This window comes from Lepeophtheirus salmonis, chromosome 1 (genome assembly GCF_016086655.4).
Source record: "Lepeophtheirus salmonis chromosome 1, UVic_Lsal_1.4, whole genome shotgun sequence".
Classification (NCBI taxonomy): domain Eukaryota; kingdom Metazoa; phylum Arthropoda; class Copepoda; order Siphonostomatoida; family Caligidae; genus Lepeophtheirus; species Lepeophtheirus salmonis.
In genome coordinates, this window is record NC_052131.2 from 53,517,492 (window position 1) to 53,530,959 (window position 13,468).

Sequence of the window (13,468 nt, forward strand, 5' to 3'; positions counted from 1 at the left end):
ACATCGATCCTCAGTTTTACTCCGAGTCCGACAAAGACTCACAATTATAACTCAACTACAAATCCTGAAAGTTACTTTACGTCTTTTATGTGGTCATACGAATGTTCAATCAGGTTTTGAATATAATTCAATGTATTAGTAAAAAAAAGTTCACTAACCAGGAGTTAAATAATAAGGACAACCGCTAAGGATATGAAAATACCTTCTTCAGATTACCAAATTAAAAAAAAAAAAAAAATACAACGATTTACATTTCTATATTCACATATTTATTTAGAAAATAGTTACAGACAAAAGTAACTTCATTGTATGAGAAAGATTTTCATTATAAGATGTTTTGTACGTACATAAGTGCTTAATTGTAACCTTGAAAATATGCTACTCAATGTCTAGAAAGAAAATGCATGAAAATATAGGTATTATCATGTAGGGCCCCGTCATATACCTGTAATAAGTACCATTGTACTCGAGCATTGTAAATATTTTATACACCAACAATGAAATAACGAAAATAATAACAATAAATGCCTGTACATTTTTGGGCAATAAAATGGGTTGAGTATGTATCAATAAGGAAACAACCCAAAAATATTGTAGATTATGTTTTTTCATATGATTGAATCTATTATTCATAGCATAAATAAATAAGTATTTGAATCCTCCATCACTTTCCATTTTAAATTACTGATTTTTCATGGGAGTCGATTTAACAGAAATTAAATTATATTTGCGAGAAGGTGGATTCAAAATATGTAAAAAAATTACATATACAATATTTAAATTATGTTATTAAATATATGATGAAGTTCCATAACTCGCAGTATCTTCACGGAACAAACAAAATTTATTCAAAATAGTCTTCTGATAAACAAATACATATATTTTTGCCTAAGATGTAAAAAAGTGCTATGTAAAATTAACCCACAAACAAAAGTAAACTATTTAAAAAATAATGATGAAGCTCAGAGTTCTACATTATCTTCAATGATTGTCACTATGGGTCTACGTGCACCATAATTCTGTACCTTAAAAATAAATTCAAAAGGATTTATCATTTCATCATTGCTAATGGGTAAGTCCTTTTTGGCGGCTTTGATATTGAATCGAAGGAGTCGAACGCCGTTCGGATTGACAAAGAGACTGTGAACTTCAAGTGGACTCCATATTCCAAAGAATTCATCGGTGAATAAATCACTTACATAGTATCCACCAGGGTTTTCTAATCCGAGGGAGGAGGCTGTGAATGTTACGTTGACTGGAGTTCCACCTTCTCCACGATTGCATATTGCTACAGCAGCCGAGTTAACTCTACGGTAAGAGGGAAGGACCTGCTTTACGAAAACATCAATGTTCTGAAATATACAATAGAAACAAGATTATACACAATATATGATGACTTTGCACTTAGTAAATAATATGATTCATCCTGAAATCTAAAGTAGCCTGTAATATATATTTTTTAATTTGCAGATGAAAGAAATTGAATGTAACATTTGCTTTAAGATATTTTCTCTATCTAAATCCCATAGTACACATCTAAGCAGCCATGAAAATTTGATCTCAAAAATTAATTCACGAGGATCTGTACTATGCCCTATATGCCAAGAAATCATATCGGACCCCTATTCCCTAAATCCTCACCTACAAATTCACAAAGAACTAAATCAACTCAAATCCTGTCTCATTTGCTCAAAGTTGATCAAAAGAGCTTATATGATCAATCATCTTAAAACTGTACATGACACAGAATTCAATTGTTGTCTCAAATGTGGAGAGAAAGTTAAAATCCAGTACATGTCACGGCACAATAAAGTCAAACATAGAGGGGAATCATCAACTCCTATAGATAAACTTCTTTGTCCAATGTGTGGAAAGATTTACAAAAGACGCCAGGGGCTAGATTTACACATACATAGGGCTCATTCTTCAGATAATGAGAAGATATACAATTGTAGATTCTGTGACAAGATATTTTCGCATCGGACTCATCGAGGAGTACATGAGGGTATTCATGGAGAGAGACAATATCGATGTATCAAATGTTCGTTCACTACTTATAGGCGATATAATGTAAGGGCTCACATAAAGAGCGTTCATGGAATACTCGAAGATCCTGATGCCTTAATTGGTAAAGCTCATAATCAATTAACTTCCTAGCATAATTCTAAAAATATATAGTTAGAAGTATTAGAGTATTTTGCTTCATTCAATATGGACTTATTCGCATTTTATATGATGTTCACAATAAACTTTAAGCTGGTCATAAAAATTTTATGTGTATGTTGGATCATAAAACCAAAAAAAAAAGTACATGATTATACATTTCACTCATTTTCCCCCAATAAAATAAATGACTCACGTGGTTTGACTAATTCAAAATATGGGTTTTCCACGGGGATTTCTATATAATACCGACATGAGCTATAATATCTAATAATGAATTCAAACGAAATGGTTTACTTCAGGGATTAATGCCTCTCATAAATGCCTTGATCATCTTCACTATTAAAATAGTTTGAACGAGTTTTATCAATCAAATAAAACATTATTACGAGATCGACGTCGGAGAAAAGTCAAAGACTAGTCTCAAAGTCTTTCCTCACAAGCATAAGCGTAGAAGATGAACATTTTTAGGGGGGCAACTTCAATATAGAAGACTGAATATTGCAATATGCCTAAGCTCACAAGTCCATTAATATTCTTACGGAGTCATCAGATTGACTTTGAGTTTATTTCAAGTTCATAATTATAATAGAGGGTAGGTAGTGCATAAGCTTTTCTCTAGTTTAGTATAAGCTAGCTTTCTAGTCCAAGTTCCCACCTCTGCCACGAGATTAATCTCCGGAAAGATACACTTTGAATCATTGGTTGTTTTTTTTTTGATATTGCAGGAGTCCTTGAACTTCCCAAATGTGTAGCAGATTTACTAGGCGTGAAACTTCTCTACTGTTATTACCAGGGTCGTTGGAAGCGCATTGAGTAACCATAAAAGTGCGCTGTTTGATACCTTCTGTCAACGTCAATTATACAGGAAAGAGTGCTTAATCTATTATCCACTCGCCTAATTAATATATATAAATTTAAAGTATATACTTCAGATCAATGATAATTTTGTGACATTTAGTCAAGAAAAGAGAATATTTATCAGACTAAACTTTAAAAAATTGTATCATTTATCATGTAAAAAAAAAAAGAACATTTGTTAGACGATTTTCTTTTGTGTAGTCGTAGCGGATGAAATTCAAACTGCTTCAGATCCCTCAATTTGACAGTTATGTAAAAACACTTGATTTCGAATGAAAAAGGACATTTTTATTTGTGATTTGGTTTCTGGCACTTTTGCTTTAAAGCCATTTTGCCATAATATATAAATAAATCAGGTTTAAACGTTGTTATTGTTTATTTTTGGTTGAAATACATTTTCTAAATCCAAATATGTAAAATGCATTCAATGTTTGTTTTCTGTAGTAATAAGGATCGAACTATGTTCTAACCTCCTATTATGCTTTTTCGTCAATTTTTACAATATGAATAACACATCATGTCTAATGATAATTTATTGATAACAGAGAAGTGATTAGCACTCCTAATCGAATTTTTTCTTATTATACTAGCTTTATTACCTATTTCGTATATTGTTCGAATTTATAACATAGATTCGATGGTATGTATCTATAGCCATTTTGGGGCATAATTCCATCATTTCTCCAACAGAAAACAGCGGTTTAATGTTTTTTATAGTAATAATAATTACATATTTTGATTAAACAATTTAAAGGGAACATAACAATAACGACGTATGATCCTAATCCATTTAGGCAAAATGTTAACTTATAAAACCATCATTGATTTTGTAACTATTAAAGAGCGACTACTTCATGCAATCCAGAGAAAGATACATTTATCAATTTGTTCAGCGTAATTGTTATATATTTTTCAATTTATTTTAAAAGTAAAGAACATTTACACTCTGATAATAATTAATCTGCTCCATACTTGGTAAACTTTTGATGAGGCGAAGCATATCATGGATTTACATTGTCATACAAAAATACAATTACAAATTGGATTAATTCAGCTTTATAAAACAATTTCTCCAATATTCTCCTTCATTCTGTTATTTAGACAGTAATATATAATAGGGATTCAAAATAAATAGGAAGGGGGGTATGATAATATATAACTCTCCATTTCCTTGATAAAAAATAATACACACGAACCAAGTAGATTCATTGAATAAATGAACTGTTATAAATTAAATTTATCAAGTCTCATAAATAGTAAATAACTATTAACAGTAAAAGGATCACATTTTATATAGAATAATATAATGAATCAGCAGAAATTGTGGAAGATCAATGGATACACATACTCCATGGTATTCATTTTCAGCTTGATATTTCTGTTAGTTTATAAATAATAACTTCAGTTTCAGTTAGGAGCACTAGATATTGAAGATCATTCACTGAGCAGCAACAAATGTCTAATATTGGCTTCCGCACTAAAATTTCTTGGGTGATTCTATCGGAGCCCACTTCCTGTATGATGATCTTATGATCCGTGTTACAGGAGCCTTTTGTGTATACAACACAGGCCAAATCATTCTGCGGATAAAGAGTGGAACGTAAGAATGACTTTTCAGTAAATGTACCTCCACGAGAGTGGTCCAGAATAATATTTGTTGTTACAGCCATTGAGGGTGGATCGTCCTCAGAGAGTCTAACTTCCGTTAAACTAGCCACTACATGCCGCGTATGAGGAGTGGGCTTAGTTGTTACATATAACAACCTAGACTCTGAATCAAACCTCAGACTCCAAAATAATCCATCGATTGGTAGTTTAAAGGGTTTGTAATTATCAGGGGAGTCTCTTCTAAAGAACCAAAGAGACCCCAGTGTTTGAACAAGTAATCCTCCACACTTAAAGTGAGCATCACTTGGAGAAGTTTCAACATAACACATGTTGATAATGGGTCGTCTCTCTATCACAGGGAATTCCAATCGAGATTTATGGCCAACATCGCCACTTGAGCGTATATCATACAGAAATATCTGACTTCTTTTCGTCCCTATAAAAAATTCAAAAGGATCATCCGCGTTCCATGCACAACTCCAAACTTCGGATTCACAGTTATATCTTTGAATATCACTACAGGAACTTATATTGGTCAATTTGACAGACTTGTCCTAAAATTGTTCAAATTATGAAATTAATCACTCATCCCAAAAATAAAAAAGACAAGACAACATCAAATTACCTGAGATACAGATAATAACTGATCATGATTAGAGGGGTTAAATTCAATATCACGGATTTGCTCTTTATGCAATCTGACAAAACTATGAGTATTACAATTAAGGTCCAACATATTGATTCGCCTCACACCGTAACCAGGAGCAAGTAAGGTGTAGCTGGGTTGAGATACCACCAACATGGCCTGATTAAAATCATAGCTCATGATTCTACAACCAAATTTAGCAGCCCGAAGAGTTGCTTCCTTCACTAATTCAATTCTCTTTTGAAAAACCCACTTTAGAGTAGTAGTTGAGGAAGCTACAGTCGTAGGAGAGATCCTCCGAGACGGGTTTCTGACTTGAACTTCGAGTGCAGGATCCCTAGAGGGATCAACTCCATTGAAAAGTCGAGCAACTTCTCCTTGCAAACGAGTGATTTCGTCCAATTGGAGTTTATTTTGGAGTTTGAGTGTTGTGTAGTCAAGTTCCAGAGAGCGGTAGCTACCCTGCAATTTCTCAAGATCTGTTTTATAGCGATCCTTTTCTGAAGTATCAATGGCTTTTAATTTAGCAACATAATGGCTACGAATATCTTTTTTATTCGCTTTTTCGTTACAATTGGGGCACGCCTTTCCATTTCGGAGCCATTTTTCAATACAAATAAATCCAAAAAAATGTCCACATCTCAGTGACGCAATTCTATGCTCTCCGGAGTTTGTCCATGATTCGAAGCAAATGGTACAATAAGAACCATCTTCTTCTTCATCATTTAGTCCTGCAGATGATGAATTTCGTGACTTTTTACTTGGAGTTCCCACGTTTTCTATGGAATAACCAAAAAATTAGGAGAGATTATGAGTATAAAGCGTTTTCCCGTGATGTCAGCCATTTTGGGGGCATAAAAAACGAAGCTTTATAACAATGACAACTCTTTTTCATTAATATTAAGGAAACTAGTGAGCTGTTGGATGTCCAAATAGGACAAACAAATTTAAGACTTAAACCTAACAGTCTATCAAAAAATTATCATTATAATCCTTATTTTTATTATACATATCTGACCCTAGTGTATTATTTACATCGTTATAGAAATCTTATTTCCATATTGTAGATAAAAATACGAAAGACATTTGTTCTCTGATAATCCTACTTTTCTCGTCCTTATCGATTAACAATTCAATATATTCAAATATCACAGATGTTATGTTTGACGTTGTTTCATCAATATTGATAGGAAATATGTCCGTCTTATGCACTAAAAATATTAACAATGAGCCCCCAAAACGGCATCTCCTTCAATGATTATGAAAACGCTCTACATAGAATAGTTATAAAAGTATCCCCAGATGCTAACCCTTATTAGCCTTTCTTTTCAGACTCGTTGGAGTCTCCCTGTCAGGATCGTCAGAATCTTCAGCAACATCCTGATTTGACGGCTCTGGACTAACAGTGGGGGATCCTTGTATGATGATATTAGTATTATATTCCTGTAGAAATTCGTCAGAGGGATTCCGTACAATGATTTGATCCTCTGGGCGACCTTGGGGCTCAATGGGAAGAAATGAATTTTCGGGAATGAGAGGAACAACGACATGTGGCGTGATGGAATCATCGGATGTATTTAATAAAATGAGAGGGTCTGGAGGTATTTCTTCAGTGGAACGATCCTCCACCTCTTGCATCACGGGTGGAGGAAGGAGGTTTAAGGAACCTCCGGATTCGTTGAGAGGAGATATTTCATCTTGAACATTTGCGTTGTCGTGTACACGTCGAGTTGTGGATGTGTAAATGATGGGAGAGGTTGAACGGAATGTGGATACGAGTTCAGGTTCGTTACCGAAAATATCCTCCGCATCGTCGTCAGACATCTGCTCCTCCTCATAAAGTAGTCGTAGTCGTTATTCGATCAGTTGTTCTTCTTTTTTTTCTCTTTTATTATTTTTTCCTTTTCTACACACAATGTTATTTTTCTTCTCGCGCTACTTTTTAACATATTTTATATTCATTTTCTATATTTTTCTCCTTCTTCTAATAATTTTATCTCCTGTCAGCTGCTTATTGGAATATCATCCGACATGATTAATATTTATACATAGAAGGTGTATACAACAATTGAATATAAATTAAATTTCCTAAAAAAGTTAGAACTATGTTTGCGACCCGAATATTATTTTTTAATGTCTTAAGCTATCATTTAATTATTGAGAAGGGAACATTTAACTAATTTAATCTAATAACTAGTGTGTCTCTCATAAATAGGGATGAAAATATCATCGTTGTTGTTTTTTTAGGGGGGGGAGGATTTTTTTTTATCTGAAGAATGAATTTTCTTTTCCTATGCTTTTGTCATTATTATTTAATTCTAGAGTACTGAACTACTTCCTTTTCTAAATATATTCAAGACCTCATTCAACATTTTTGTGTGCTTATAAAAGACGTCGAGTAACCTTGAGGATTTGTTTCAGAGTTAAAATTATAAGTCTTTGTTGGACTCAGAGTAAAATTAGGGATCAGCATCAGAGTAATTCTGGCATATGTCCTTATTTATTTCCTTCTCCCTTATCACAGCTGATTGTACCGGATCTAATAAAACGTCATGATAGCTAAGCAGATCTCCTCCAATACATTGTTCAAATTGGCATGGTTACCATTTAGATTCTTGGTTTTCATAACTACTCATAAAAGAAGGAGACTTCTCAATTTTTTGAGTTGACCATGAATTTTAACATGTGCCCTTAAAAAAAAAAATGGCACCCTGTCATCTCATAGTTTCGCCATCACTGTCATATATAAAGGTGAAAATCCAGTGTAGAATGGGCAAGTTAAAAAAAATCAACCGAAAATCAACATGGTAACCCTAAAAAAATGGAAGAATATTTAGGAGGAGAGAAAGAATAATGCTCATGACGTTTCATTAGATCAGCTGTGACAAGGGAGGAAGGAGAAAAGGAAATAAACAAGGATATTTGCTAAAATTACTCTTATGTCGATTCCCAATTCTAATCTGAGCCAACAAGGACTTAAAATGATAACTCTACAACAAATTTTCAGGGTTACACTCCATTTTTTATGAGCACACACAAATGTTCAATCAGGTTTGAAATATACTTGAATCTATTTAGGAACGGATGTTCACTACTCAGGAATAAAATAACAATGACAACTGCTAAGGAAAAGAAAAGTCCTTCTTTATATTACCAATTACAAATTAACGGGCTAGCTAAAAAACACACCGGATTTACATCATTAGTTATAAGTATTATAAATACCCACAGCTTAAAAATGGCTAATTCAAGATCAACTATTGATAAGGGAAATTAAGTAAGAAAATCGACAGATGATAAGAAATAATGTGTAATATTTATTGTACATGAGGTAACAGAGACATTCCACATCAGGTGCGCGCATACTTATGAGTTACAAGCGGTAGTATCCGGCATTGCCCGGAGTAATTAGGCGCCTCTAAAAGAGCAATTAATAGCCGGTTAAAAGAGTAGTTAGGGGTCGGCTAAAACAGTAATTTTCCTTTTTATAATAAAGTTAGATACCTCTCCAAGAAATCCTGAGTGTTACTCTCCGTTGGATTTTGGGAATTACATAAATATTGCAATTTCTTTATCGAAACTTATATATCACATAGGTACATTACTAATTTTTAAAGATGTGGGATTCAATATATATCCACTTACCTTTTCGTGATAAACTCTTCGTCCATGAATTCCAAGAGGATCTTGATTCACACGAATAATTTTCCTATTCTGTAAAATTTCTTTGAACTCCGGTCTCAAGCTTCTCAAGTCATTTGACATGATGAGAGGAGCAGCTAAAGTTGCCCACACTGCCATTTGATACTGGGATTGATCAATGCTAAGTGCAAAGTCCCCAATTATAAGCTGAATAAATAAGTTTGATTAGTACCATCAAAATATAATACTTAAAGTTTTGGGTTTGATTACCATATCCGGGTCATTAAAGTGCCCTGGTCCAGCCACAGAAATAAAAGTATCCTGATTAGTTCCGAAGAAGTCCGTAATCCCTAAAACAGAGTTAAACGAGTCTTGAATATCACCACCATTTCTCCATATGTTACAGTACTTTGCAATGGATTTATAGTCTGGGTTCTTTTGATAGGCTGGCCAAGAGCAGGAGTAAAGAATGGGCCTTCCTGTTTGATTCAAATACTTTCCAAATTCTGGATAGCCCTTATCCATTAGTGTTACATTCACATAACACCCATCGACTTTAAGATAGTCCACTTCCCATTCTGCAATTGTAAATGCATCTTTTTTCAAATTGTTGAGAATCCCAGGGTAACCCGCGCAAGTATGAGTTCCAAAATCCTCATATATTCCAAATTTCAACCCCAAATTATGAACCTTTTTGTAAATAAATAAATTAGATTTGGCAATTAAAGAACGTATTTCCATAATAGTTAGTGTTTAGTCCAGTATTAATACAGGGCCTATCAGTCCTTCGAACTATCAGTACTAGACCTGATAAAAATAAAATAAAGTTAAGTGAGGTAATCAAGGACCGAACTTTATCAGTTTTAGGACTGATATGCAGAACTGAATTGGACGGGAGTGGATCGACCCAATTCTAATAATAATTACATAATCAGCTAAAGCCTTTATTCCAGATGGAAATCGCTCAGGGTCGGGTTGAAGTTTTCCATCTTTATCACGTGTCCTTGATAACCAACAATCATCGATGATGATATACTCATAGCCGACATCTTTGAATCCTTGAGAGACTAATAAATCTGCCATAGTCTTAAAGAGTCGCTCGCTGTAATGAAAGTTTTCAAGTTAAAAATGATTAATTAATAAATTTTTTTTTTAGCATGGAACAATGGTTAGAGTTATCATTTTTAAAGTTAAAAAATAAATAAGAAAAGGAAAAACAGTTGTTGCCTGTGCTCTTTTTTCTTTTTTGTTTATAATTTAATAGGTCGTTGTGGTGTTAACTTCTCCCTCTGAAGTAAGCATTCTTGCTTAACTTTGATATAAATTGCTTAAAAAATTATTGCAGTAATTCTTTTTCTCCCCCACCCCAAATCTTATAGCAGGCAGCTAATATTAAGAATACCTTATCTAAAGTAGTAGGAAATGTCTGTCTCCACCTTGTCCTTGCTCTCTTTTTTCCTTACAAAAATATCAACTCTAACAATGATTATTATCAGAGGAGACACGAGAAAAGGGATGTTGATTATTGATCTCTATATTTAAGAGCTGTCTCTGTTCATTGCAAATATGTATTGCAAGGCTCTCTTCCCATTAGGACGCAACCCACGTCCTAATATAAAGGTCACAAAAATGGCTTTTGAAGACTTAAACTTTTCAAACATAACTTTTTCATTAAAAAAATAACAACAGAAGATTGAATTAAAAGATCACCCTAAAAATGGGACACCTTAGTGCACACGATAATTTATATTTTTTTCTGAAGAAATTGACTTTTTTTTAGTGATCTTTGACTTTTAAAATGATATTAAAATATATTTTTTTAATTAAAATATTATAGGGATATTGATTAAAGCATCTAGCCAAAGTTCGGACCTTAATAAAATAAGATTCGGATTAAGATTATATTTTTAGTGATTACGGATGTTGAAACAATGAATAACTCTATGTTATTACTGATATAAAATAGTTATTATTATAATAAAATTCCACATAATTGATACGCTAAAAAAATTAATTATACAAATCTAATCCTTTTTAGGGATTTTCAGTAAATATTTCTTTGATTTAATTCAAATATCATTTTGGGATCAAGTAGTATTCAATGCAAGTGGTATGTCTTTTTTTATTCAAAGAGTCATTTGATGGAGTTTTATTAAGGTTTATTCGAAATTTGTCCATTTTATGTAATAAAAATATTAACTTCATGGTCTCAAGATGGAGTCTCCTTCAATCTTGATTATTTTTATGATGTCAGTGAAAATGCTCTGTTTGTAAGTATTATGGTGATGATCTGTCCAATCACAAAAGCAATCATCACAAGTCAAAGTAAAATAGATGAGGACGTAATTACAATTTTCTGAGGCGTATTGGTACGGAGTCATAAAGAAAAATAACTTTCACGCAACCTTGTATTCGTAATTATTTGTAATATTCAGATAGACTAGCATAAAAATATTCTTTATTCGTTTAACAATTCTATTTGTAGGTCCTACAAATGATTTACCAAATAATTTATTAACATAAATATGAGATAATTTGACTGAGAAGTCCAGATACTATAATGAAATATTGAATGATGTTCTCACGGTGACTAAATATGATCATTTTATTTAGACATACATACATCTAAAAAAAGATCACTCTGATTGACAAAAGAGTATAATTAGAGATACGAAAAGTTATGACATATTTTTGAAAGTGGGTCATTTTGATCCATAAGACAGCAGGTATGCATAAAAAGTAAAGACCAGACGAGGGTTAAGGGTCCCAACATGAATATATTGATCATGTTTCACCAAGAAGTAGAACAGGGGAGGGTCAGGCGAGAGATGTACTAATTGTGCTAAAAGATCACGAGAGCTTATAATCCTTATGTGATGGTTGTAACACCAATCTCAGAATTTGGTCCGACATAGTAAAAATGCCTGAACTTTCCGCTCAAATGAAACTTCAATGCTTGGTGTGTCAACTGCACATTGAAGGAGGGATTCGAACAAAATGATGGTGGGTATCAAGGACGGACTACTGGACACATTGAATTTGAAACTTCAACAAGATATAATTGTTTAATTAATTAAATAATTTCAATAAAATTAATTCTATAAATAGATATGTGTCTCAGCTCTCTTAATCATTAATATAGCCACCCTCAGAGGCAATGATAACTTCCAGGCGGAAGGCCTGTCATCTGCAGAAGATTTAGTCCTCTGTCATGGCGTTCCAGTACTGACTGACAGTGGCTTTGAAGGCCTTTGTGTATGGATTACCGACACTACTGGCCTTCTACTCGACATACACCTTAAAGGTATAGTCAATGGGGTTGACATAGGGGGTGTAGGGGGCGGGCAAAAGTTTCAAAAAATAGTTGTAAGGAACACTCAAAAGACTCATTCAAAAAAGTGTTTCAACGGAGGAGATGAGTTTCTTTCATTGCTGGCTCGTATCAAAAGTGACCTCATTATCCTCACAATGCTCTTTCCAGCCACATTTTTGACAGCTCTCTGGACAGTCTCGTGTGAAACTTCGAGATCTCTTGCATGGACCCTCATGGACAGCCTGGGTTATTTTCTTTAACTTTTTCATATACAGTTTGGCGTTTTTGACAGAGTCCTTCTCCTCTCTAATGTTTTGCACTTGCTGACGGCGTAGACGTTGGTCCTGGAGACACCCAACTGCTTGGAGTGTGCAAATGAAAATTCGTCAATCACATTCAAGTGTCATTCTTGTACGTAAGTTAGAGAGTTCGGGTTTCTTTTGTTTTGTAACTAATTGTTTATGCTTTAATCTATCGAAATATGAATAAATTTCAATCACTCAACCGTCAATTGTTATTGAATTACTAAGTGCTCAGAATTCTATGGACCACTCCGCACTTAATTGTAATTATTTTGAGCGGAAACCGGTTATAATAAACCATAAATATCTTTAAAATATATTTGAGACATCCTTACCTTATACAATTTTCCGGATCATCCTTGCAATTAGTGTTGCAGCGAAAGCGTTGCCATGACATCCATCCCATTGGAGGTGTTCGAGCCAGTCCATTGTCTAATCCAAAGGATTGATCTATTAGTAGAAACAGCGGAAGAAGGAAGAGGCAAGCGGATTTCATGTTGTCCAGTTGTGTCTGTTTTTTCTTTGGATATTTGTATTTTTAAAAGTAGCAAGAGAGATCTATTTATATTTTGATGAACCTTATCTTATTATAAGCTATGAAACGACTGTTTTCCCAAACTAGTTTTCTATAAATGATGTTATGATATTGTTTGTTAAAAAAACAAACTTTTTTTTTTCAGAATAATTATTTAACTGATAAAAGAACTGTTGAAATTGTATATTATTTCACGAGTGGATATTGCTCAAAGGGTGTGTTTCGTATATTTCTGTAAATAACAAGGATATCATGACAAAAGGGGGGTGATGTAAACAGGATGTTTCGTACTATTGTGTTCTAAAACAAGGAATCCTTTTGACCTTTGATATCCTACATTGTTTAATTAGTGGTGATATAATATATATATATATACTTTTATGAATGAAAACAATGCC

At 33.4% G+C, this 13,468-nt stretch overlaps 2 protein-coding genes across 2 annotated transcripts; both read right to left on the reverse strand.

Annotated features, from left to right (window-relative positions):
* Positions 1–246: 246 nt before the first annotated feature.
* Positions 247–13,168, reverse strand: LOC121132043 (alpha-N-acetylgalactosaminidase). The gene is made up of 5 exons (XM_040727484.2): positions 12,871–13,168; positions 9,848–10,022; positions 9,191–9,610; positions 8,924–9,127; positions 247–1,352 (listed from the first exon to the last, which is right to left on the reverse strand). Exons 1-5 carry the CDS (start codon positions 13,029–13,031, stop codon positions 963–965), a joined length of 1,350 nt encoding a protein of 449 aa, XP_040583418.1. The 5' UTR covers positions 13,032–13,168; the 3' UTR covers positions 247–962.
* Positions 3,909–7,423, reverse strand: LOC121132042 (E3 ubiquitin-protein ligase rfwd3.L). The gene is made up of 3 exons (XM_040727483.2): positions 6,589–7,423; positions 5,258–6,057; positions 3,909–5,186 (listed from the first exon to the last, which is right to left on the reverse strand). The coding sequence occupies exons 1-3, from the start codon at positions 7,100–7,102 to the stop codon at positions 4,389–4,391; spliced, it is 2,112 nt and encodes a 703-aa protein (XP_040583417.1). The 5' UTR covers positions 7,103–7,423; the 3' UTR covers positions 3,909–4,388.
* Positions 13,169–13,468: the final 300 nt, after the last annotated feature.